Genomic DNA, 26,320 nt, shown 5'->3' with positions numbered 1-26,320 from the left:
ATCGCCTCGGTACGGTTACTATTGAGTCAACGCCATTGTTTATTTCACAACTTAACTACACTCACATCCAATATGCCCTCAGATTTTCCTAGGTCCTGCAACACCTCCTTCGTCACTTCACCATCAACACCAAGAATCATCAACGCCTCATTTTCCCCGTTTCTTGCGCGCCCATTGCCATTGCCCTCACCTGAGCTAGTCTCTATGACAGGTGCATCTCTGGCCTTCTTCGCCAGCTCCAGTTTCGTCTGCAAGTCAAGACTAGCAACTTGCATAAACGTCACGTTGATGCCATGTCGGCCCAAAATCATCCCTACATTCCCAATTTTGCCCGGCTCATCATAGTTGTGCAGAACCACCAGCGTGCCCTCAGGCGTGAAATTGGCCGTGAACCGGTCCAGCTTCGCAATGTAGATGTTCTGCCCAGAGACATAGCCCTCGATGACTTGCTCGCCGCCCGCGCCGCCGTCTGATGATCGTAGCGTGACTAGCGAGGCATACACAGAGTCTTTCGACTCGCGGGTGTGTGTCTCGTTGATCGTGATGCCCTTGTCCTTGGCAATGAGCGTTGCGTTGACAATGTTCACGTCTCGACCTCCCGAGTCACTGATCGATGACATGAGCCCCTTCACTAACGCCGCAAAGAGCGGCCGAGTATTCGAGACGCTCGCCAGCTCACCGTGATAGATGAGCTCGAACTTGCGCCCGCCAATCATGCCTCCTTTGCCGCCCACAAAATGCTGTGTATAAAGCCCACCCATGCGCTCGACTAGGCGTACGAACGGCTGCAACTTGCGATACTCCTCCGGGAGAATGAGCGGGGCGTTCACAGCGGCCGTCGGCAAGCCGCCGCGAAGAATCTCAAGGACTTGCGTACACACATCCAAAGACACATTCTCCTGTGCTTCCACTGTAGAAGCACCAAGATGGGGCGTGGCCACGACCTTGGGATGAGCTGCCAGCCGCGCTGCCGCCGACTCAGGGGCAGGGGGCTCGGCAGTGAATACATCGATGCCGGCGCCAGCAATCCAGCCCTCTTCGAGTGCTTTCACTAGAGCATCTTCATTGTAGACGCCACCCCGAGCCACGTTTAGGACTCTTGCCGTCTTCTTCATGGTCTGGAACTCCTCTTCCCCCAACAAGTTCAGCGTGCTCGCCAGCAGCGGGGTGTGTATGGTCAGGAAGTCCACCACGGGTAGTAGGTCGCTGAGTTTGCCTACGAGCTGGACATTGGCCTGACGCGCAATATCCGCGCTGGCGTACGGGTCGAGGGCAACCACCTTCATCCCCAGCCCAATGGCCATGCGTGCAACTTTCATACCCACCTTCCCTAGGCCGATGATGCCGAGTATCTTCCGCCCGACTTCCACGCCGACTAGCTTTGACCTTTCCCATCGCCCGCCCTTGAGGCTGGCGTCGGCTCGTCCTACGTTACGAGCTGTAGCTAAGAGTAGAGCTATCGTGTGCTCGGCGGCCGCGACAATGTTGCCAGCAGGGGAATTGACAACCTTGGCGTTGGGGGCTCAGCATATGTACCATAGCTATGGAGATGAGAGATTGGAAGGGCTCGAAAAGAGGCATGTGAAGATAGCTATAGGCAGTCAATGTCTACTCACGATTATACCCTGAGCCGTAGCCGCGTCGACATCGATGTTGTCGACACCCACACCAGCACGAGCAACTACACGCAATTTGCGTCCAGCGGCGAGGACTGGGGCTGTTACTTTTGTCTCAGAACGGACGATTAGGCCATGATATGAGGGGATCAGTGCAATGAGCTCATCGGGAGTGAGCCCCGTGCGGCTGTCTACATCGTATAGATCTTGGAGGAGTGCAAGCCCGTCCGCTGAGACCTTCTCCGGGACGAGGATGCGGGGCCGGTCCGAAGACGGCGTGGATGGAGAGTCGTCTGTCAGTGCTCCGGGTGCCATATTCGGTACTCTGGACTATCAAATACGAAGAAATGGCCGTGGATAATGAAACAAAGACTCAGCAACTTGATGATCCAGATCTGTTTGCAGTTGATGGAGGACTCGTCAAAGAAAGATGTCCCCGGAAACGAAGCAATCCAAAGTATAAGTAAGCACTTGCTTCAAGACGTTGCTGCATGAAAGGTTCACTGCAAAAGAGCGAAGCTACGTCGAGGCGCGAGATTGCCAGGTCAGACACTCGCTTGCCGGGCTTTGTGACTCCGATGGCCATACACGAAGCAACAGGCCACGGCAGGCAGCGTCGAAGGTGCAGATGAAGCGAACAAAGGAGCGCCAGCGAAGCAAACCAGCGAGCGAGATCGCTCTCCCTCTGGTACATGCTACCGCTACCATGCAAGGTGAGCGAGGGAGCCAGATGAACAATAAGATCACCTAAAGACGGGCTAAACTCTCGCAATGACGCCGCAGGCGCCGGTGGCGGACCTATAGGCAGGCCCGGGCTCGATGGCAAAACGTCAGCTCACATGGTGTAAGTCGCACACTGGAGGCGCAGAGGACGAAGACACCTTCTGACCCCTCCTTCACCCTTCCCCCACGTTATGCTAATGCAGCGCTACTGCATCCCCCGCGAAATCAATTGAGACCTAGCCAGGCTTAACCTTGTGCTGAAATGGGAACTGTAGTAAGGCAACGGGGGCTTCCGACCGGAGAGCTGGGGCGGGCTTAGAGCTGACATGGAAGCCTGGCGCAATGCCTAGGCCTCAATGTCACTGAGCTTTGCATCGCTATGTTCGGCTATGGCCTTGGAAGCTGGAACAGTATCTTTTTCACCTCCTGGCAAGTCATAATGCTCTGATATCCGTTCGTGGTCATGTACAATTTAGTCGTCCATGTTATATCAATCCCGTCTTTCGGCTAGCCTTGCTTCTCAATTTAGAAGTTGTCCTTGCCGGCAAGCTTCTCATTCTGGACAATCTCAACCCAGTATCCATCGGGATCAAGAACAAAGGCGACATTCTTCATCCGGCCATCCGTGAGCCTCTTCTTCCAGTTGACGTTCAAGCTTTCAAAGCGAGCACACGCCGCATCCAAGTCATCGACGGCAACACCTAAGCTTTATTAGTATCGATTCTCGTCTCCGCGGTCACAAAAGGCTTACAGATGTGGCCAAAGCCTTGTGGGCCCTTGTTTCCATCATGGTAAGCGAAAGCCTCGTCCTTCTCGGTTCCGTGGTTCCATGTCAGCTCCAGCAGGCCTTCACGGCCAGCTGTGCCATCACCCTCCTTGAAGCCCTGCTTTCCGGGATAACCCAGGAAGTAGAGTGTGAAGCCGCCAGCGGGGTTGCCACCCTCGCGCATGAGCGTCATGCCCATGACCTCCTGGTAGAACTTGAGGGACTTCTCTGCATCCTTGACTCGAATCATGGTATGGTTCTGCCGATCGTCAGTTTCCGTCCATCTAGTCCTCCGGGAAAGCCACGCACCATGAGATAGGTAGAGACATCAGTCGTCGTCACGTTCTCCGTCTCTTCAATCGGCTTGCGGCCAATGACCTCGACCCAGTATCCATCGGGATCCAGCGCAAAGGCAATGTTGCGCATCTTCCCGTCCGTCAGCTTCTTCTGGAACTTGTAGCCCGCATCCTCGATCCGCTGGCATGCCGCCTGGATGTTGTCGACGCTGATGCAGGTGTGGCCGAAGCCCCTGTGCGGCTCGACGTTGCCATTGTTCACCTTGTAGTCAGGGTCGTTCTCGGTGCCGTAGTTGTGGGTGAGCTCGATGAGGCCCTCGCGGTCGAAGGTCGAGTTGCCGTGGGAGAGGGCGTTCGGAGAGTCGTAGCCGAGGAAGTAGAGGTCGAACTTGGCTTCGGGGAACTGGAGCTGCTTGACAAGTTTCATGCCTAGGAACTCATAGAACTTGACTGGACGGAGGGAAAGGTGAATTGGTCAACAGGGTTCTCAGATGTGCGGCGTCATGCTACGTACCCGACTCCTTAGGGTCCTTGACCCGAATCCTTGTAACAGCCCATGTCAGTCGCGCGCATATATAAAGAGTCCCGGCGCCCTAGTACTCACATGGAGTGGTTGAACTTGTAGGTATTTGTGTCGGTGGTTCCCGCCATCGTCGCGAAGAGTCTCGGTGCTGATGCAAAGCTACCTAGACATGTATGGCTACGTCAGAATTGAGCTCGCGATGCGGGGGAAGTGAGTGTAGCAGTATTGTACCTAGCTTGATGGACTTTGTGATCAGAGAGGCTTGTAGTCTCAGTCGCTGTGCAGCTCGAAGTGAGTTCATTCAACCGTTCAGGCGCAAGGGTCACAATGGGACTGAGGGCTGACAAACGATCAGATTTAGATTCGTTGCTGTCGAGATGTCGGCGATAATTATTGCGTCGAGAATGGACAACCCCGCCCGTCGCGACTAGGGAGCTATGGCCGCCGTATCGGAGCTCCCGACACTCTTGCCCCTCTATTGACTTTCGATCAGGCACTTCACTTTCACCGGACCGTCTCCCCGGCAAATGGCAATTGAACAGCTTTTCAAACTGTGTTGATTACACTAAAATCGATTTGAGGCATCTTCACGATACGTTGGGTCCTCTCTCTGGCATCTCATTTGGCCATCTACATTATATATGACACCCTCAACCTTCAAAAACGTCGTAGACACTCACTGGTCAAGTGTCCAGTGGATCTCTCTAGAAATCTCACAATCGAAATGGTACGAGGGCACCAATGGCACGATGAACAGAATGCGATCAAAAGTCCCAGTGCCCATCAAGGCCGGGGATGATTGCAGAAGCTCCCGTGACTAAAAATTCAGATGTTTGATCGTCATCTTCATTCGGGAGATGCCCGGTCCTTTTCGGCCGAGTTCTCAGCACAAACGCAAAAACGTCGTCATCGAAATGCAGCACCGAGAAAACTTACTAAGTGCACCGCCGGAGCTACCTACACCCAGCGAATCGGTGTCCACGCCGGCCATGTCATTGAATGCCAATGAGGTCAGGGGTATTTGAGATTCACTTTCTGCCTCGGCACACTCCTCTTACTAGATAATTAATTTCAGTCTAGGAGCAAATGTTCCAGAGTTCTGGTATTCGGCGTTAAGCCATTTCGGTGATTTAGTCGTGGTAAAAAGCTCTAAATCGTGTAAGCCGCACCCCTAGGGCTCTGAAATCGACGACGTCATTTATACACCCGTGTCCAGAGAGGCGTTGGGCAACACTGGTGATGATGCTGAACTTCGCCTGAGAAGTCTCAGATGTGGTATAAATGCGTTTTCTGCACCAAATTCTTATGTGATTAGATCTTTGTTGCGCAGTAATCTACTGTCAGGTAAAATCTGCAATTACAAGTAGTTAACGCATCTCTCACCAAGTGTTTCATCATGGGTTATCCGGACACATTCGAAGGTTTTTGTGTTGAGACGCCAAAGAAATGGAGCGAGTTCAAGAAACATGAATTGACACCCAAGCCATTTGGGCCCAAGGACATTGATGTTCAAATTGAGGCATGTGGTGTCTGCGGCTCAGATGTACACACAATTACGGGCGGTTGGGGCCCAGAATTCAGCATCACGCCGCTTTGTGTCGGCCACGAGGTCGTCGGTAAAGCGGTCAAGGTCGGCAAGGACGTAAAGGATATCAAGGAGGGCGATCGAGTCGGCGTCGGCGCTCAAGTGTGGTCGTGCCTTGAATGTCCGCAATGCAAAAGCGGCAATGAAAACTACTGTCCCAAGCTCGTTGGTGAGTTTTGTCTTGACTTGCCCAAAGTTTTGTGAATCTGTACTCACACATTGAAGACACGTACAATGCCAAATATGAAGATGGCAGTGAAGCGCATGGCGGATACGCGAGCCACATTCGCGCACACGAGTATTTCACCTTCAAGATTCCAGACGAGCTGCCCTCGGATGCCGCTGCACCGCTTCTCTGCGCCGGACTCACCACTTACTCGCCACTGGTCAGAGCAGGCGTTGGCCCGGGAAAGAAGGTCGCGGTATGCGGCATCGGTGGACTTGGTCATCTTGGCCTGCAATGGAGCATCGCCCTCGGCGCAGAGACGTATGCACTGACGCATTCGGATCACAAGGTGGATGACATCAAGAAGATCGGCGCCAAAGAGGCCATCGTGACGGGCAAGGAGAACTGGGCCGAGCCGTGGGCATTCACCTTTGATTTTATCCTGAACTGTTCGGATATGACCAACGAGTTCGACCTCAAGACATATCTATCAACACTGAAGGTCGGTGGCCAGTTCCACATGGTCGGTCTCCCGGATAAGCCGTTGCCCGAGCTGCAGGCCTTTGCCTTCACAAGCAATGCTGCCAAGTTGACGGGAAGCCACATCGGCAACCACCAGGAGATGGATGATCTGCTGAAGCTCGCCGCGGAGAAGGGTGTCAGGCCGTGGATTGAGACGATTGATATCTCTGAGGCTGGCTGCAAGGAGGCAGTGGAACGTGTCAAGGAGAATAAAGTTCACTACAGGTTTACCTTGACTGGGTTCGATAAAGCGTTCGGGACCAAGAACACTTACTAGAGTCCAAGATATTAGCATAGAGACGATAAATCGCATTGGTGTATTCGCTCAATTGCCAAATCATGTCCAGAATTTCATACATTCCAGCCTAGATGCACTTTTTGAGTCGCAAATTGCGGACTTAAGCTTTGAAGACTCCTGGACATCCATGGTGCCACTGACACGATAACAGGCCATGAACAGCGCTTTCCCCAGTTGGGAAACCACTTTCTAATTGGTCCAATCAACCATTTTCGCCCGAATCGGTCGCTAGCCCCATGCACCGGCACGCAATTGTCTTCAGACGAGTCCACCACGATCCAATCAATCGCACTCCACGCTACCAGGGTGCCAGCCCCATCAGGAAGTGCCATTGTGTGGACAGGAATGTTGTCCCGACTACAAGATAGACTTCCCCGGATTTTACCTAATTATCGGCTATAGGGGAGAGCCTCAAGTCCGTCAGGAGGCTGTTTTTGTGTCGTGATGATTTATTCTAGGAGAATAAGAAGAGGCGATGGTAATTTTGATTCTCTAGTATAGCGAAGAGGACCATTTACTCTTTACGGAAGTCCTGACGGCTAGAGCGAGCTAAACCGAACTCTCGGGAAGGAACCGACTGAAAGTGACCATCTGATTGGTACATACATGATCACTGTTTGAGGCGCACCGAGTGTAAGAGACGAGAATTAAAGCATCTTGTCATTTATATACTGGCTAAAACGTCTCCTTCCTTGACTGAGAGTGCTAATATTTGGTACTACTTGAGTGTCCCCGCTGCGTAACCATTCACAATTTCTCCCTAACTTCTTCACTCCAGACCGCCGCTTCTCTGACCGATTTCTCGCCATGGCTTTCAGCTGGGAGATTGTCAAAGAGCAATACTGGAACCTCCCAGTGCTCGCGACCGAGGAGCAATGCTCCGGCGGCACTTACATCGTGACGGGCGCTAACGTCGGTCTCGGCTACGAAGCAGCGAAGCACTTCGTCGCCGCCGGAGCCAAGAAGGTCATCTTGGCGGTGCGCGACCCCAAGACGGGCGAGGCAGCCAAAGCACAGATCGAAGCAGCGACCAAGACAAACGATGTCGCGGAGGTATGGAAGCTGGACAAGTCCAGCTACGACGATGTTAGGACGTTTGCGAAGAAAGCAATCGACCAGCTGGAGCGCATTGATGCGCTGGTCGAGAATGCATCGACTGCTCTGGGTCATGCAAACCAATATGCTCTGAAGGAAGGGCACGAGAGCTCAGTCACCATCAACGTACTGAGCACATTTCTTCTCGGCACCCTGCTCTTCCCGAAGATGATGGAGAGTGCAACGAAATTCAAGATCGTGCCGCATTTCACCGTAGTGACTAGCGGTGCAGGCTTCGTTGCAAAGGAGCAGTTTGACCAAATAAAGGATGACCCTTTGGTAAAGATGGATGACGAGACTCCGGGTATGACAAATAGGTGCGTCCGGGAAATCTGCTACATGGAACCAGCATCAACCTGACGCTGTGTAGATATCCCTTGACGAAGCTCGTTCAGATCTTTGCAGTCCGCGAGCTTGCAAAGCTGCTCCCTGTATCACGAACGGGGGTTGTCATCAATTGCGTCTCGCCTGGTGTTTGCAAAACAACCCTTTCCCGAAATGCAGATCTTGCGTTCAAGATCCAGCTGCGAATAATCCATCTGATCATGGGCAGAACAGCCGAGATGGGGAGTCGCACACTTCTGCACGGCGCGGTCGCTGACGAAGAAAGCCATGGATGTTATCTCGGGAGCTGCTATATCAGGGAGTAAGTCATTTGTCTTTCTCGCAAAAGGTTAAGGATCCACAAAACTAACGTATTATGCCAGGCATCAGCTCGCGCCTTGGATTGTTGACGAGGACGGGCAGCAAGCTCAGAAGCGTATTTGGAGTGACATTGCCAAGGAGCTTGAGGCGAAAGAACCCGGTTGCTTGAAGAAAATCTCGTAATGGTTTTCCACATGGAATTCAGTTAGTGATAACCAAGAATATGTTTCCCAGACATTTTGATATTTGATAAAGCCCCCTGCAAATGTCGTCTCATGAAAGCGGCAAGTTTGGCTGAAGCTCGTTACCCTTCCCATGGCCAGGTCTGGTTTTCTGCCAAAGAGACTGACCTGACTGATCATGTACGCTATTGACCCATGGAAATTTTGAGACCGTTCGTGACACATCCTCCCAAGTGTTAAGATCCAATGATACCATCGTATCCGTCACTCTTGCAATCAACCAGCGGTCATCCAAACATCTGAATGTCGAGGATGCTCCGACAAATAGAGTCCAAAGAAGTATCTCGCGATATTGAACACTCTGCTCAGAATGTATCTCTATAGCCGCGCATGTTGTGTGAGTCAACAAGGGAAAGCCTTGAGGTCTCGCACCAATTTCAAGAAGAAAGGATGTCAAAAATGCCGCTAGGCCGAAATGAAGCATATCATCCACGGCGTTTGTTGGTCTCGGGCCATTGAGAGGGCTGACGTGGATGAGACGATACCCGAGCATCATGATAGAATTGTTGAAGTCGCGCTGGTCTATCTTTCTGTCGATTTTCGCACAACGATTAAGAAGAGAAGCAAAATGCGTAACATTGGCCGTAACATCAGAAAATGAAATTTCAGATTGTATTGATCGCCGCGCATCGCGAATCTCGTTGACATGCCCGCCTTCGAATCCAAGTTGAAACCATGACTCGGCAGCGTATTCCGAGATGTCCTTCAAATTGAATCGTGTCGTTGAACCCACGTGAAGTGAGATCTCGAGGTCAGCCCTGAAAGGCGTAAGCATCCTAGGTCTATCTATATAAGCAATGCCACTCAGTTCTCTTACCTGAATACCTTATGCGCCAGAAAAGGTTGCTCTCGTGCGAACTGCGAGATGCCGCCTCGCAGAGCAACTATCCTGAGCAGCCCTTGCAAATGCGTAACGCTGTCACGGTGACGGCCTTGAATCCGTTCCCAATGGGTCATACCAAGGACTGCAACCATGGTCGCGTCATCCAATGCCCTATTCCCGGAGAGCTTCTCGTTGATCAGGCGGTAGCTCTGCGAGATGTGGCGCATAGCCTCTGAAGAGTTGTCTTCTCCGAGAGAAAGTGAACCAAGAGACTTGTAGCACATAGCAATAGCACAATGAAAATCTACACAACGTCAGATATTGAATCCACAGTGAAGAGTGAAGGAGGGGATATTACAGGCTTCGTCGACAAACATGAAGGCGATCATCTGAGTGCCGGCCGCTGTATAATCGATTACATTACGCAACCCTGGTGCTCCATGAGGCCCACTCAGAAACAAGAAAGCTAGGACGAAAGTTAGCGATCATGCTGTACAAGCATGATAAAAAGAGTTGGAATATCTACCCCTTTGGATGACAGATCTCGAGTTGGGGGCGATGTCGTCGGGAAAAGATAGCACCGACCAGCCATCCCCAATCTGCCGCTCCAGCTTTATCATGGGGGGATATTGCAGACTGGTTTGTACCATCTGCGTGTCCTTTGCGGTCAGCGACCTGAAGGGTGCTGAGGAGGTGTAGAGCCGCGCGCACCTGACTGCAGCTTCAGTCGGTCGGCGTCTCGGCTGTCGTTTCTTGCCTACGTTCCGACCCTTAGCCACATGGCTGCGAATGAGCTTCCGCGCCTTGCGGTCGATAGTGGCGTTATTGACAAACTCAAAGGGCATCCTGCTAACCCGGTTGCATATCCGAGGAAGATTGTTATCAGAATTAGCCAGCTCGCATCGCTCGACCGAGCAGGAAGTCAAGAATAAGATGGGTGGCTAAGTTGTCTCATGGTTGGGGATGGATCCGCATCTAGGTGCATCGGAGCGGACCTTTCAAAGGGTCCGGGTATCTTGAGCGATGTTAGTGCTACCGGAGTAGCGCTTTGTCAGCCGCCCAGCGACACGCTGCGCAGCCGCCATTACTCACGAAAGGCGATCAAATCCGTGGGACTTGCTATGCTTGTAGAGTGATATGAGGAAAACAGGCTGAAGACATTGCGAGTATTTTAGGAAACACATAAAGATTTCCCCTAGATGCAGCATTTGCACTTTTTTTTTTTTATAAAAAAAAAAAGGCGCTGTGCATGTCAGGATAGAAGGCCGTGTAAGAGTTAGAGTACGGTTTTCTCCCTTGATTCGCAAATTAGCATCTACAGTGAATGAGATATGTCAAGATTCTCTATATGCTTAGCCTTCAGAAATCACTATTCAATCATTAACTATGAATTCCGAGGAGAGCATGCACCGCACTACTTGGCGCGACTTTCTAAACACGTTCTACGCACGCTTTTGTAAAACTCTATCCAGCCGTCTCGCCCATAACGATCCAGTAACTCCTACTTTCTCCTCGTATCAACTTTGCAAACGTCATGACCCTGGTTAGGATCATTCGGCGGCCAAGCCCTCCTAGGGTCCAACTGACGAAAGACATCTAACCAGCTATTGTAATTAAACGTCCCAGCAAATCCTAGCAAACGCTCATTCTGTACATCCTCTTGCGTGAGGGCGGCAACGTGCAGGAGGGCTGCGTCTTCAGCGTCAATGAAGAACGAACCACCAAAGTCCCGTAGTGGCGCGAAGTTGCCTGGGTCCCTCCAAAAATCCAACACCCACTTGCCATTGCTACCCTGCTGCTTGGCGTGCAAGATGGGCCCCACTACAAAATATGGCAAAACGGCATTGATCACGAAGTCCTTCTTCTCCCGGCTGAATTTCCAAGCCTCTTGTTCGCATTGAGTCTTGAGGGCGGCGTAGACATCCCAGATGCGGTCCTTTTCATACGGGGGTGGACGCCAGGCAGTGTCCATGGCTGCCATACTTCACGTGCCAGCATCGAGGGTGTTCTCGTGCCCAATGGTCGCATTATAAACCGCGCGGTTGCTGCTTGTGATTACAAAGCGCTTGACTGAGGCTTCTTTGGCTGCGGCTTCGACAAGGTTTCTAACGCTGTTGACCATAGGGGTGATGACAAGCTTTGGATCAGCCCCAAATGACATATCTGTTGCGACATGAACAATGCCATCAACGCCGTTGACTATCTCGCCCCAGATGCTCGGAGCAGTCACATCAGGGACAATCATGAGCTGAGGTTTTGCGGATGGATGACGTTCAGCCATGAGTTCCTTGACCCAAGCCAGCTTGTCTGCAGAGCGGACTGTTCCGCGAACTCTATAGCCTAGTTTGAGCAGGTTGTCTCCGATATGGGAGCCGACGAAACCATTGATTCCAGTAATAAACACAAGCCCGCCAGGCTGGACTATCTTACTTGTTGAAGCCATACCATACATCTCGAATCAAGAATACAACGTATTCCAGAGGAGCAGGAGAAGTTAGTATAGGAGACTGTAATATACATTCGCTTAGACAAATTTTCTGTTGACTATCTAAGCTGACTGGGCAGCAGTCAATGCCAGTCATCGATCATATAAAGCAGTGGACACTTTTGTTCATAAAAAGTTCGGGCAGGGGCAAATCTCCATTTGTAAGCGCTCTGGCAATTGGTTTTGTAAGACCAAATCAATGCATACGTGTGGCAGCCAGAGTCTTCTTCAGTTCAATAACTATCTTAGGAGGTCGTAGGAGAGACGGAGTGTTGACTTACTAAGTACGGTGGCGGTCGCTCAAGTCAACAACTTAGTCGCTCTTAGGGCGGACCATTTTAATGGTCCGATCCGCCTCCAATGAGTTCAGGTTATTACTCGTACCTTCAATAGACAATTGTTTACTTTTCTTATTTGCCGTTTCATTTTAAGTATATATTCAATCTTTTCATTTTAGGATTATGCATTCTTATGCTTCTTCAAGCTCTTACAACTAAAAACTCACCAGATCATGGTCGAATCGCCTTTGAGGACGGATCAGGCCGTCAAATCAGAACCTGAACCAACAGGAGAGAGACACCTACAACAATATAGTAAGAGTTTGGAAAGATTTCTTTGTAGGGGCCATAATTGTTAATATTGATTTAATGAACATGCAGATGTCGATTCCCTTTCGCAAAACGAAGACAGCGCGTATGCCTATCCGGCTGAAGTACTCTCCACCCCTCGACAGATACTCTTCGTTGGCACGCTCTGTACTGCCATGTTCACGAATCAATGTGGTCTGGGGAATACTCTTACGACTGTCGGTGTAATTGGTCGATCTTTCGGGATCACCAACGGCGGGCAGCTGTCCTGGCTCATCGCAGGTTATAGCCTGACAATCGGGACCTTTATTCTTATCGGCGGCCGGCTGGGGGATGAGTTCGGCCACAAGAGATTGTTTGTCATAGGCATGGGCTGGTACTCCCTGTGGTGTCTAATAGCTGGGCTCTCCATTTACTCCACGCACGTTCTGTTCATTTTTGCTCGAGTGTTCCAGGGCATGGGTCCTGCGTTGACTCTCCCAAACGGTCTTGCAATGCTGGGACGGTCGTACTCTCCTGGGTCCCGCAAGAATATGGCTTTTGCATGGTTTGGTGGATCCGCCCCTTTTGGTGCCATCGCTGGTTTCTTATTCGGCGGTATTTTCTCTTCAACGTGGTGGCCGTGGATTTATTGGAGCCAGGCTATTGCACTTGCGTCTATCGCCATCTTCGCCGCATTAATAATTCCTTCCTCTTCCTATACAGCACCGCGAAAGTCGCTAACGGAGAAGTTCGAAGCACTGGATATTCCAGGAGGATTAACAGGTGTTGTGGCTCTGGTGCTGGTTAATTTTTCATGGAATCAGGCGGTTGTTGTTGGTTGGCAACATCCCTACGTCTATATTTGCCTCATCCTCGGTGTCCTCTTCGGTGCAGGATTTTTCTGCATTGAAATATACTGGGCTAAATACCCAATTCTGCCCATTGCAGCTTTCAATACAGATGTCGCCTTTGTATTTGCTTGCACGTCAACAGGCTGGGCTTGCTTCGGTATTTGGGTGAGTAAACATGCCTCTTGGCCTGCATATCTATCCGCGACGAAACTGACACGTAATTACAGGTTTTCTATTTCATCGAGGTAGCAGTCAATGTTGATGGCAATACTCCGCTACAAATGGCAGCTTGGATGGTTCCCATCATACCCGTCGGGTTGCTCTCGGCTCTTGCTGTCGGGAAACTCTTGGGAAAAGTCCATGCTTCGTGGATTATGGTGGCCGGACAAGTTGCGTACACAGTTGGATCTTTACTCGCCGCTCTTCGGACACCAGGCTCAATCTATTGGACCTATTTTTTCTTCAGTGTTCTCGTTATCACCGTCGGTATGGATACCTCATTTCCAGCTGCCACGATCATCTTTTCCAATGCGGTGGCCCACGAGTACCAGGGCATGGGTGCAAGCATTGTTATGACCATCATCAACTATAGTATATCTCTCGGTCTAGGTTTCGCGGGAACTATGGAGACAAATATCAACCATGAGGGGGTGACGAATAAAGACAAGCTCCTTGGCTATCGTGGTGCTTTATGGTTTTCAGTCGGTCTAGCGGGATTCGGCCTGATCACGAGTCTTGTTTTCGCGGGTAAGAATCACTTCAGAGGATCCAAATAATTCGAAGCAAACTCAAGGGTACAAAACAATAAGTGTTGTACACATTGTAATCATACTGTTCACGGGGGTAAACATGTTCCTCCCAGAGCCTTTCGTCACATGATCATTGGTGAGGGGCCGTCAAGGCGTAAGGGGATGTTTCAAAACTATTTACATTCTTACTGATGATTTAAGATCATAGAACATATTTCATGTCACTTATGGATAAAACAATGGACATTTGAAAGGTATTAGCATACTCTACAGATGAATAGCTGATCCAAATCCAGTGAGTCTAAGTATAGTGGAGCTCCCACTGCCGTTGTCAGAATGTGGCGAGTGGGGGCTCGACAGGACATAGACTATGTTAGATTAATAAGCAGTAGTATCGATTAATTGTCTCTCCCAAATCATTGATGTGCACCCAGATCTTTCGTCATTCATGTTTGAATCTCACTTGTTGTCTATAAAGATGTTGTTTCGTACTTCGTTTTAGACAGTAGTAACCTTGTCATAACCTCCTTCCTATCCTCCCATCTTAGCTCGGCTTGAAAGCTGGACATCAATTATGGAGCAGTCTATTAGTCTTGAAGATGGGCAACGACCCATTACGAAGGTAAGCTATCTTTTCCACAATTTTACAGGAATCATGGTTCGGATCATAATGGGGAGCTCGACTATAGGCTTGCGATGTCTGCCGCAAGAAGAAGATTCGCTGCGAGCCAACCCTAGAAGGGTGTGCCCAATGCACAAGGTTCAAGACACACTGCCACTTTACTCCCATTGGGAAAAAGAAGAAACATCGACATCCACCAGGGTAATTAATCTGAATCTATACATAATCTGAATTCTCTCTGCTGATTCAAATATTCTAGTCACAAAGAGATTGCAAAACTCGAGGAAAGACTCAAAACCATGGAAAGTCTTCTAAACGATGCGCTGGGAAAGAACAAACTCCATGAAAGTGGCTCTCCGTTCCATGATCACACTCAGGATGGCAAATACATCCTAGAGACAGCCGAGAGAAGGAAAAACTTCAGTGAATCACAGGACTCGCTAGTTATGACATCCAGATTTGAGCAACCAGAAAAATATTTTCCTAATAGCAGTCATGTGGCCGAGTTGACTTTAGGCGACTTCGCACCATCCAGCACTGTCTTTATGGATCAGACCGCATTATTCCCCTTATATGCCTGTCACTCATGGAAAGGCGCTCCAGCCCTCGGCCCCTTCTCACTCCCACACGTTCATCAGCTGCCGCCTCAATCAGTGGCTCTCGAACTGATCGACGAAGCCTTTACCAGCTACAACAATTTCTTTCCTCTCTTCAATAAAGATGACTTTCTTGCCCAGTTCGACCAAAATTATCTCGTATCTAGCCCTAGCGACCCGGCTTGGTGGGCCTGTATCAATGTCGTCCTCGCTCTCGCACATCGCTTTCGAGGCATGCGTGACTTGGACAACATTGTGTACGAAAATGCTCAGTCCTGTGGCCACATGCACAACGCGCTCGCCGTGGCCTCCGAGCTTAATATTTTGCAGAATAGCCTTTCCGCTGTGCAGGCTCTGGTTGGCATGGCGCTCATCCTGCGAAGTACCCCAAATCCACATTCGTCATCAGTTCTCATAGCCGCCGCTGTGCGTCTTGGTCAAGCAATGGGCTTACACAGAAAGACAGATGGTCAAATTCCAGGTGAAGAGTCGCATGAGCAGCGGAGGCGCGTCTTTTGGATCGCATACTTTCTTGACAAAGATATAAGCCTACGGACGAGCCAACCTTTTGCTCAGGATGATGGCGATATGGATGCTGATCTACCGTCCGAAGCTCTACTCGACTTGCCACCATATAGAAACGGCAATTGTGGCAGTCTTACGTTCAACATATTCAATTCGAGGATTGGGCTTGCTATCATCCAAGGACAGATCTATAAGAAGCTATACTCCGTGCAGGCATCACAACAATCCGGTCTACAGAGGGCAATTGTAGCCCAGGAGCTAAACACACTCTTGTCATACTGGAGGAGCAGTGTGCCCATCGAAATTGAATACACAGCCCCACCCCATAATATTTTGACGGCTGAGATGATTCACATGCTCGTTCTGCGCTTCACGTATGTGAACTGCTTGATCATGATTGATCGTCACTTGCCGCCTCCGGAGCAACTGTTGACTGAGCCTGCATTTGAAGTACATGAAGGGGGTCCATTGGCGATGCAGGAGAGTATCTGCATCAATGAGTCACGAAAGGCGTTGTCCTTGATCGAGGTCACACCTCGTGGCGACTACGCCCTTGTGTGGTAAGCAGTCGTCTCATCCCAGTCGTCTCATCCCAGCCCGTGAATACTTGACGAAAGGTTTGTTCCAGAATGCTAAGGATCACACAGGGTTCTCCTACACCCCGTGTTCGAGGCTGTCGTCGCTCTTCTCAACAACGTGCTCCGTCATCCTGTGTCGCCCGAAGCACGGCCCGATATTCGCATTACTACACCGTTTCTTCAGCTTCTGGAGACACTAGCAGCTGAGAATAGAACGTGCTCTAAGTCCGATGAGGCACGGCGAATGCGTGAAATATGTAACGATCTGACAAGGCGAGCGAAACTGGCTGTCGAGAGCATTGACCTGATGGCCCATTTTGAGTGACTCGTGGGGGGTGTGAAGTGTAGGGATCGAAGAATTACAATGATATCTGTTATATCAAAAATCCCCCTTTGCCTTCCTCTTCCCCATGAAAAATTACGAGGACAAAAAGAGAGTTTCTGATGTATCTGTTGTACAAAAAAAAACAAGATCAGAAAGTCAACTGGTATGTATTTACAACTACGGCTGTGGGGCTGTGGGATAACGCTAGGAAAGGTCCCTTCGCTACGAGCGCTTAGTGCATTTGCTAGGACTGATCATCGCCGCGCTTGGGAGAAACTGGGGTCTGTTCCAGGGTGTCTTAAGCCACCCCAGCTCGATTGGACCTGCGTGTTTTAGAGCTCCCGACAACTGAGCCGCATCTTTGCTGACCCTAATGAATGAATGGATGGATGGATGGGATCACTCCTCCACCTCAAATGATTGACCACAGCCAAATATACTTGCAGAAGATGTGATTGATTTTTGTCGAATGAACCGCCTGCGAGTCTTGACGCTGGTAATATTCTTGTTGAGCCGTATGCAGTTAATCAGCACGTCGCCGTGATCAACCTGTCAAACGACCGACGCGAGGCCCCAGGGCTTCGGCGCCTACCCCGTCAAACAGACGACAGCGATAACATCGAACGCCACAAATGGACCGCCCGTCGCAGCTTGGAGATGTTGAGTACGACGAGATAGCAGTGATGGACGCAATGGATGATGTAGGCCCCATGGGGGAGGAACTGTCTGGCTCCGGTAGGCTTGTGGAAAGATCGCCCTTGAGCAAGACTCGATCGTTGTCGGACGGAGGAGGCACGCCCCAGAAGCTCTCGCCTTCTCCCCTCATCCTCGAAGCCTCTCGACGCACATCAAAGGATGACAGTTCCATTCGAGACTCGACGACAATTGCTCTTCCCGTAACTCCTAGACGGTCCGAGTTCCCCCTCCGCGGGCTGTCGCTACAGATGCCAGCGCGGGCATCGACTCCTCCTGCCCAGCAGTCCCCAGCGTACGTCAAGCCGCTGTCACCGAAACTCGACCATTCGCAGATCTATGCCTCCCCAACGAACATCTTACCGCGACGATCACGAGGTCTCGACTTCTCTCGAGCGGCCACGAGCCTGCACCACTCTACACTTGCCGAGCAGTCCTCTCCCGATTCGTCCCCTACCATTGGCGGTAGGGCTATGAACATTCCCGGGAGGAGAGTAGGCGAATACGGTCCACTTGAACAATCTTCGAATTCGTTATGGTCCATGATGGGAAATCAGGAGCGGGTGCATATCTCGAGTTCTCTTGGGAGCGCCACGAATCTAGGATCCGACACCTCCTCCAGCTCGGAAGAAGACGACCTAATGGATGAGGACATGCTGGATGAGGCGTATGTTACAACACCTCAAGTCAATAAGATTGGCACTCCAACTGGCATTCATCCCCCTCCTGGTTCAAATTGGTCGGTAGGCGGGTCGCCGGCCGTTAATAGTCTACTGTCTTTCCAGCAACGTCAGCATCGTCGCAAAGTTCCCAAGAAGAAGACTCGAGGTCCCCTTGGCCTGGGCTTTGGGTCATCCTCTGCGGCTACACAGAATCTATCCAAATCTCCACCAAGCAACATCAATCCGTTTGGCAACATGGCCATGTCGAAGGAGATGCCAGCCCCACATTCTCGTAGGGAGAGCATCAGTTGGGCCGCAAACCAGCTACATATCTCGGGTAGTGAAAGTGATGAGAACCTTAAGCAGCAGGTTGAAGGTGAAGCTGGTGTTGATCCGCATAATCGGGTAATTCGTCGTGTGGTCACTCGACGAGGTAATCTCTTGGTTAGTGGCTCTCTTTCGTCCCATCTTGCTCCCATAATATTAACCACTGTCTTAGCCGAAAACACGGAACTTTGCTCGCATTCGCGCTGAACTTTTCGAGGAGACTGCACCTATTGAAACTGAGTTCCGCCGTGAGGCCGAGGTTGTTCGTCAAGTCCGCGAGAGCGACGTGGAGCTTGAGCCTCGTATCCCGCCTCCAGCCCTTTCGGCACCTACGACAACCCATTCGAGCCCCCATATCGGTCCCCAGGACCCGATCGACGAAATACCCGACGACGCAATGATGATGGATCCAACTGGCCTTGGCCTCTCAGCGAGCTTCAAGCAACAAGCTATGAAGAACGCAAAAGGCAATCGCTTCTGGGACACCTTTTCGGATGCGAGTAGCACCACACCGCCGCCTCCAGGGTTCCTTCCCCGAGGCTCATCCATCAGTCTCGATGACATCAACATGGACTCTCCGTCTACGAGCTCCGGCCCTACGGCCAGCAATGGCGGCTTCATGTTTCCCATGACGGGCACAACAAGTAGTAGCGGTGGCGAGACACCACAGATGGGTGCCTCCGCTTCCACAGGTCCGCCTCCACCGAGCGCAGCCGAGATCACCCGTCGCATAAATAGCAAACGCCGCCGCGACGACGACTTCGACCCTGTCAGCTTCAAGCGGCGTGCCGTCTCGCCAGGCATGAGCGTACATAACTCGCCTATCATGCAGAGCCCACTGCAGCATGCTCCCTGGGGTTCTCGGCCTGGAAGCAATGGTGGTGATAAGGCTCCCAGCGAGAATGGGAGTCAAGGCGAGAAGGGAAGGGCTAATGGCCATAATAAGGGCCGGATCGGATACCAGGGCATGGTCGACACGAACGATGGAATTACGAAACTCAGCATCGAGTAAATTCCACTACATCACCCTCCGTTGTTGCAGCAAGCGCGAGAAAGAGGCACAAATTGCTGAGATGATATGAGTTACGAAATTGCTTTATGAAGCTACATTGCACTTCAACAAATTTCTCTCATGGCAAGCATTGGGGCGGCGCTGGGATCGGCTACATAGCAAACTTCTTTCTTAATGGCAGCATCACTAGGTCAGGAGCACGGCAGCATTCAGGACATGTGCATATCGAATACGAGATACTCGTACATAATAATAGACAGCGGCCCTGTGAGGGACTTCTTCAAGATATCCTGTGAACGCCGCGAAGCGCGCTCTTTAATAATATACAACCTAGCTACAATATCCTATATCATGCTTTCTCCCTGCAAATAACGCCATCAATAGAAAAAAATGGTCCATCGCAATGCTCACACTCCTCCATATGCCGATGACTTCCATAGAGACTAGGCGGTGTAGATTCGTGAAGCAATCGTAACTCGACAAATGCACTCCTAAGCGGATCGGCTCGAATGCACACCGCATCTCTATTCCCGTCACGCAATGCTAAAACTCTCTTCGGGCACGTTCAGCGTCCCCAGCTTATCATCCAACCACACCGCCAGCGCCTCAGCATGCCGCCTTGTTGCGACAATGCCAGCCGTCGCACTGCCCGCGAACGAGCTCGTCGTCGCCGTGGAGCCCACCGTCGCTACGCCCGTCGCCACGCTGAGCACGCTCTCAACCTCCGAGGCGGACGGCGACCCGACCGTCGGGCTGCTCGTCGCATGCGACGGCGCGAGATGTTGCTGATGGTGGTGGTGAGGATGCCCGTTGCGCTCGTGCGGGTCCGGCGTGAGCGGCGGCTGTGGTTGGGCTCCGTGCTGGAGATCTGTCGGCTGCGTTGGCCCTATGCACACGAAGAGCATGCCGCACCGCAGTCGCCGTATGACGACGATGTTGCCCCCGTCCAGCTGCAGCGTCACGGCGCTGGGCTCCCTGTGGTTTGCCCCTCTACTGGCGGTCGGTTGCGGCTGTCCCAGCGCGGAGGCTATGCTCTCCCTATCCGTGCCGTGGCTGTGGATCGCCCATAGGGACGCGGCGACGGTGCCTTGTGTGCGCAGTGTCGAGACGGGCACGGCAGGTTGGCAGGCGTATGCGAGCAGGCGGCCCGAGGGCATGAGAAGCAGCGTGGAGGTTATCTGGGGAGAGAGATTGGCGCGGAGAAACGTCGTCAGGCGCTTCGTGAGTAGGAGCGGCGGTGCCGCGGGAAGCGACATCGTGTTGAATCTGGAGGACCGAGCGCTGCGAACGAGATGTTGAAGCTCGCCCTCGGCTCGTAGGCTGGTAGCTCTTTGAGCTCGTAGCTATGCGCGGTTTCTCGAAGTTGGTGACTACGGCTAGTAAGAGGCTCGCAAAGTGGAGCGTTGGATGTTGGATCTTGGTAATTACCACTGTCGGTGCGTGGTTGGCGGAGTCGCCTGTGATAGTAGAGTACGAGGCGGTGGTGAAGGAGGAAGGAAAAGGCTGAGAAGGTGTTCTGGGAGGAGATAGCGATACGTAAGGTGAGGTGGCCGGAGTTATCGCAACTTCTATTAAGCTTATCGTGGCTTCCACTTCAGCGCCCAAAGCTTTATCAGCCCCATTAATCTTGGCGCTAATTATAGCTTCCCCTGACGTAGCGCCGCTGGTGTGACAATCTCACAACTCATCATTCGCGCACCTGGGCATCGCTGCTCCAAACATATGAAAACATCGCTAGCTCACCAAATTGTTGTTGCTGGACTCAAAGGACTCCAAGCCAAAATTTCTGACAATTTCTTATTCTACACGTGTACAATAAGATCCCTACGATTGATAAGTGCTGGTTCCTTTGTCATTCAACTTGAGGCATTCTGGTCAGAACAAAGAACTCGTCCATTCCAGCCGTTTTCGGCACACGTTCGGTGCAGTCACGGTCAACCGGCCGCAACAGCCCCTCCTACCGTCGTTACCTTCTCGTGCTTGTGCAAGAGGTTCTTCCATCTCTTGTCCTGGTCATCTTCCCATTCTACAAATAAGTGACCGTCAGGAGTCCCAGACTTCCACCAGAGGAATGCTTGATTCGCAACGTCGAGGCATGCAATGGCATTCACGGGATTACCACTGCCCCGGTATGCAGAAAGAAGCATGAACAGGATTTCCTTGAGCCCAGCAGTGTAGTCTTTCAGACGTGCCTCCAAGGACATCCAATTGACATCTCCGTGACAGTCGGCGTGAGAGCAAGTCGGAGCTGACGGGTCATTGTGTCGACACCCGCAGCCGCTGCATTCCTCTTCGGGCGGTGCAGCTGATCCGGTCATCATACGATGGAGAATAGCACCGAGCTTGTGAAGCTCCGTACCCTTGGTATAGGGCCGCTTGCCCTGTGCCTAGAAGTTAATGACGGCTACTAGTCCGCTGTATCGCGATAACTCACCTTCGGGATTGTGTAGATATCCTCTACTGCAATCGTATTGCGCAGGTCCGCCATGGGCACATCGCCCGACCTGACCGTCACCACAGGTCCGCCAGACTTATTATTGACATGACCTGAGACGAAAGCCTTGCCAAAGTTGCCGAGTTTGCAAAAGCCGTACGTCTCGGAGCCCTTCGGATGCTGGAAAAAAATGTTTGCAGGTGTGATGTTGCGGTGCAGGATGGGCATCCAGTCCGAGTCAATGACCCACGTCTTCTTCTCGCACACAGTGTCTCCATCGCGAGGCGCGATGTGGTACTCCTCGCGATAGCCTTCGTGCAACCATGCCAGAGCTCTAAGGACGCTGATCACAACATGCCAACACAGACTCTCAGGCAAAAATCCCGTCTCTGTCGGATACAGGGGTGGATCCTCAAATATCGCCTTTAGCGTGCCAGCATCGGCAAAGTCCCAGAGTAAGAGTCGCTTGAGATGGTTGCCAGAGCCCATGAATACCACATTTTCAGTACTTCCCACGATTGACATCAGATTCTCGTGATTGAGCAGGGCCCAGACCGGGGTTTCAGCACCTCGCTTGAGGTGATCGTTCAGATCATCAGCCGCGAAGTCCCCTTCTAGGTCCCATGCGTGGCCGATGAATTGTTCGCCATCCGAAACACGACGAACAATATAGGCATCCTCACTGAGAGCTTTGACTGCCTCGTAACTTCGATGCTCCTTGTGTTCTGTGCCGGGATCCGATTGCTGAGACATGCTTGCTTGTTATCTGTTATACGAGCAGAAGTTTCGCCGAGAGAGATGACGAATCAGTTCAACAGGCAACCCATGGACTTATTACATTTTATCTTTTCCTTTGCGTGGAGATTTCTCCTGTCTGGTTCTTTGTTCATGGCCTCCCGCAGAACTTCGGTCCCAATCGCAAACGCCGAAAGCGGCATGAGTCAATCTACGAACAAAGAAAAGGCAGCCCGTAGCTTGAACTCACGGCCAAGGTATATTAGCACAAATTGAAAGAAAATGTGGCATTTACTATGCATGCTTGAGTTCTGTATCTCTCTATCTTGCTGCCTGGCTGTTACATACCTGCATTCTAACCATAACCTTCCTAACCCTTCGCTAAATCGGAAGGTTTCAGTATTCAACTCAACTATCAGTGCAAGTATTTGGCCGAAAGTCTATCCCCATAAATTCCCACCTCTGTTAAGCAATTATCCTTTAATAACCTGCAGAATACCCGTGATTGACTGTATCAGCCCGAAAAGAACAGTCAAGAAGATACCCGTGATAACTAGCCAAAACGCCCACCATTGGCTCATGTCACGACGATCATACCACCATTGAACGAGGCTGGATGGTTTGCTTCTTTCATATCTCTCCGATATATTCAGGAGTCTTTCCCTCCAGTAGATATAACTTTTCTTGTCGTGGCTAGCTATTTCGCGATACATGATGTTGCGGTCAAGACCGATCTGAAAGATTTCATCCATCAGCCACGTTGTGCAGCTGGATCTGCTGATCGGTATGAGCAAATTGATGGACTCCTATGTCCCGTCGAGTAGTATTCTAGGAAGCAAGTCACTGCTTCTGAATTAGATTACGCTCAGCGTGGGCTAGAGAGAATTGTATGAACATCAGCAATGTGACTTACTCAGAGTTTGACTCCCTCATCCGTTTGATAACTGATACATGATGATATAAATACACCGACTTGTCCCGGACATTGAGATGGTCCTTCAAATGACTAGTCCATACGACTTGGAATCCAGCGATTCGTTTCATATCAAACACATTCAAGTGTACTGGGAAGCTGCCAGCTATGAGATATGTTGAGCGGATCTTGGTCAGTAGTGAACACTGCTACCCTAGCTATATGATTAGCATTCCTGAACACGTAAAATATTCACAATAGGTTGTGGTTGTGAAGAGTTTGCCTATTCATTCGCGTAGTATCATATTAAGGCGGAAGTAAAACTCTGGGGCCAAATATTTATGTAGCATTGGGCTTGGAGACAAGGACTGTATGATTGATAGATGCCACACGCTCGCGTGTTAGGATATCATATTTTATGACCCATTACGTACCCTAGTGCCTCAAAGCTTGTTTTGACCCTCTATTTTAAGGAGCACCTGTTACCTCCATGCAGTAGGAAATTTCGTACCTGACAGATGATAAATCTCTCGGCCTGTAGCGTGAAGGGCTGAGCATACCCCAGGCGGGAAGAAAGCTTAGCAGATGAGATGTGCGATTCCGAACCCGAGTTGTGGAGCTCATCCAATCGGTTTACACAACGAGACGTTTAAACTAACACAGCCCACACTGTTGGATCGCAACGGTCGCATCTGTGCCGCTGAGCTAATTCCTTTGCGAAGCTTCTTTAGGGACGGACGTTGTCGGAGTGTCGTCGTGCCCTTGACCTGCAGCTGGTAATCATAAGTCACAGCAAGACTCTGCGGTCATGTATCGCACCAGATCGCCTCTTCATCAATATCATCCGTAAACGAGGCGTTGGTTTCTCCACTTACAACCCATCCTGCCGTCATATTCAGAACCGGCCCATCCGACTCAGCCCGGTTGCGCTTACATCGAAGACCGCAATGTGACGGGTGTGAATGTCGTCAGGTATAAAGAGCTTCATGCCAAGCTCTTGTCTTCCCTTGCTAGACGCGTTCTGTAGTTGCACTCGGTTAACCCAGAGCGGACCAGTACAGTCAAGTAAGCCAATCCGTGAAAGCAATCTCCCCTGGAATTCCCGACCAAGATACACGCAACATGCGCGTCCAACACACACTACTCTTCCTGAGCAGTCAGCTCATTGGTGCTGTAGGTCTAGGTTTCAATCTAAAGTACAGGATATGCTTAAGTCTTCGTCCTAACCAGATTGTCAGCTTGCCCAAAATTCAACGACCAACAGCACCACAAAGCTTCCCATCTACCCTCTAAGCACCGATAGCCAATTTGCTTTTGTCTTGGAAGAGAAACTCGCGCTCTCCAACAACCATGGTGCCAACACGGGTGAGGTGCTTCGAGCTGCATCGCAAATTGTACCTGGAGACTTCGAGTCCTGGTACCAGGAATTCACGTTCCTCGCAGATCAGATGCGCGTGTTCGCGAACTCAACAAAGAACACTCTCTCTGCACGCAATGCGCACTTCCGCGCCTCCTCATACTACCGCACAGCTGATTTCTTCCTCCATGGAAACGACTCGGACCCACGTCTAATAACTCTTTGGGATAACATGCTGGAGGACTTCTCCGCTGCTATCAAGCTTCTCCCGCTGCCTGCCGAGAAGATTGAGATCCGAGCCGACGGTTTCACCATTCCGGCATATTTCTACCCAGCAGATTCCGAGAGTCAATCATCGACCGGAAAGCGCGGCTGCGGAGGCAAGAAGCCAACAGTTCTTGTCGGCAGCGGCTACGATGGTAGTCAAGAGGAACTGTATCATTCTATCGGCGCTGAAATCATTGCACGCGGTTGGAACTTTGTCACCTATGAAGGACCTGGTCAGCCCACAGTCAGACGTCAACAGGGTCTCGGTTTCCGACCGGACTGGTGGAATGTCGTGACACCCGTAGTGGACTACCTGGCTAACCGTTCCGATGTCGACATGTCCAGTCTAGCACTGGGTGGCTTCTCCTTCGGCGGTACACTTGCACCTCTTGCTGCTAGCCGCGAACATCGCTTCGCAGCAGTTCTGGCTATCGATGGTCTATGGAGCCTCCAGGACTCCATCGAGGCACAACTACCTGAGCAGTTGGTCGCAATCTTCAACTCTGGCAATGAGACAGTCTTCAACTATGTCGTAGAAGAGGCACTTGCTAGCCCCGACACACCAACCAACTTTCGCTGGCTAGTAGAGCAAGGCATGTGGTCGTTTGCCACGACGAGTCCTTTTGACTGGTTCACTCGTCTCGGCGAGATCAATCTTGATGGTGTTGTGCCCAACATCACAGCCCCAGTATTCGTTGGACAAGGTCAGAACGACGACAGCACTAGAGGGCAGCCAGAAATTCTTGCCAAAGCATTAGGAGACCAGGGTTATTACTACTCGTTCAGGACGGATCTTGGGGCAGGAGAGCATTGCCAGCTTGGCGCAGAAGCTCAGCTTAACCAAATTACGCTCGATTGGTTGGAAGGGGTTTTTGAGAAGGCCAAATAAGCTGTGTGACATAAGAGGCAGACTGTTGTTTGTCATATTTAACAAATATGATTCGCCAAAGTCTTCGAAGCACTCGTAATTCCACAATAAAGTGGTGCTCTAGTCCATTCAACGTGCTTCAACATATAGACACTATGATCAACTATGTAGGTTAGATTGAGCACAGTAAGCAACAATTGAGAGTTGCTTCTACACCGATTAATTGAATTAGTACGGGCCTCGATACTCTGTCCCCATTTGATCAATATTTGGCAACTTGCTTGGAATGCAACGCGTAGCACATTCCCTCCACAGGCTCATCCGAGCCAATGCGACAAAGGCGACACGCAATCCTTCGAGTCCGTGATCTCTTGGCGCTTATCCTGTGAAGATGGCAACATCAAGGGTTGGCTGCCGAGTGCCGTTGTCGCTACAATTTGTAATTCTTGAGA

At 51.0% G+C, this 26,320-nt stretch overlaps 6 protein-coding genes across 6 annotated transcripts; 3 read left to right on the top strand and 3 right to left on the bottom strand.

Annotated features, from left to right (window-relative positions):
* Positions 1-15: 15 nt before the first annotated feature.
* Positions 16-1,931, bottom strand: UCRPA7_4617 (putative d-3-phosphoglycerate dehydrogenase protein; the record flags this gene model as incomplete). The annotated part of the gene is made up of 3 exons (XM_007917168.1): positions 16-18; positions 66-1,508; positions 1,617-1,931. 3 exons carry the CDS (start codon positions 1,929-1,931, stop codon positions 16-18), a joined length of 1,761 nt encoding a protein of 586 aa, XP_007915359.1.
* Positions 1,932-2,864: 933 nt separating this feature from the next.
* Positions 2,865-4,052, bottom strand: UCRPA7_4616 (putative lactoylglutathione lyase protein; the record flags this gene model as incomplete). The annotated part of the gene is made up of 5 exons (XM_007917167.1): positions 2,865-3,040; positions 3,091-3,364; positions 3,415-3,851; positions 3,916-3,944; positions 4,006-4,052. The coding sequence occupies 5 exons, from the start codon at positions 4,050-4,052 to the stop codon at positions 2,865-2,867; spliced, it is 963 nt and encodes a 320-aa protein (XP_007915358.1).
* A 1,268-nt stretch (positions 4,053-5,320) lies between these two features.
* UCRPA7_4615 (putative nadp-dependent alcohol dehydrogenase c protein) lies at positions 5,321-6,474 on the top strand (the record flags this gene model as incomplete). Its single annotated transcript, XM_007917166.1, has 2 exons — positions 5,321-5,678; positions 5,735-6,474. 2 exons carry the CDS (start codon positions 5,321-5,323, stop codon positions 6,472-6,474), a joined length of 1,098 nt encoding a protein of 365 aa, XP_007915357.1.
* An 828-nt stretch (positions 6,475-7,302) lies between these two features.
* Positions 7,303-8,418, top strand: UCRPA7_4614 (putative short-chain dehydrogenase reductase family protein; the record flags this gene model as incomplete). The annotated part of the gene is made up of 3 exons (XM_007917165.1): positions 7,303-7,907; positions 7,961-8,236; positions 8,298-8,418. 3 exons carry the CDS (start codon positions 7,303-7,305, stop codon positions 8,416-8,418), a joined length of 1,002 nt encoding a protein of 333 aa, XP_007915356.1.
* Positions 8,419-21,228: 12,810 nt separating this feature from the next.
* UCRPA7_4613 (putative g2-specific serine threonine protein kinase protein) lies at positions 21,229-22,481 on the bottom strand (the record flags this gene model as incomplete). Its single annotated transcript, XM_007917164.1, has 2 exons — positions 21,229-21,675; positions 21,729-22,481. 2 exons carry the CDS (start codon positions 22,479-22,481, stop codon positions 21,229-21,231), a joined length of 1,200 nt encoding a protein of 399 aa, XP_007915355.1.
* A 2,017-nt stretch (positions 22,482-24,498) lies between these two features.
* UCRPA7_4612 (putative -dihydropseudooxynicotine hydrolase protein) lies at positions 24,499-25,889 on the top strand (the record flags this gene model as incomplete). The annotated part of the gene is made up of 2 exons (XM_007917163.1): positions 24,499-24,572; positions 24,641-25,889. 2 exons carry the CDS (start codon positions 24,499-24,501, stop codon positions 25,887-25,889), a joined length of 1,323 nt encoding a protein of 440 aa, XP_007915354.1.
* Between the last annotated feature and the right edge of the window lie 431 nt (positions 25,890-26,320).

The sequence above is a fragment of the Phaeoacremonium minimum genome (genome assembly GCF_000392275.1).
Source record: "Phaeoacremonium minimum UCRPA7 unplaced genomic scaffold PA7_03_scaffold_359, whole genome shotgun sequence".
Classification (NCBI taxonomy): Eukaryota; Fungi; Ascomycota; class Sordariomycetes; order Togniniales; family Togniniaceae; genus Phaeoacremonium; species Phaeoacremonium minimum.
This window is presented reverse-complemented; position numbering and strand designations above follow the sequence as displayed.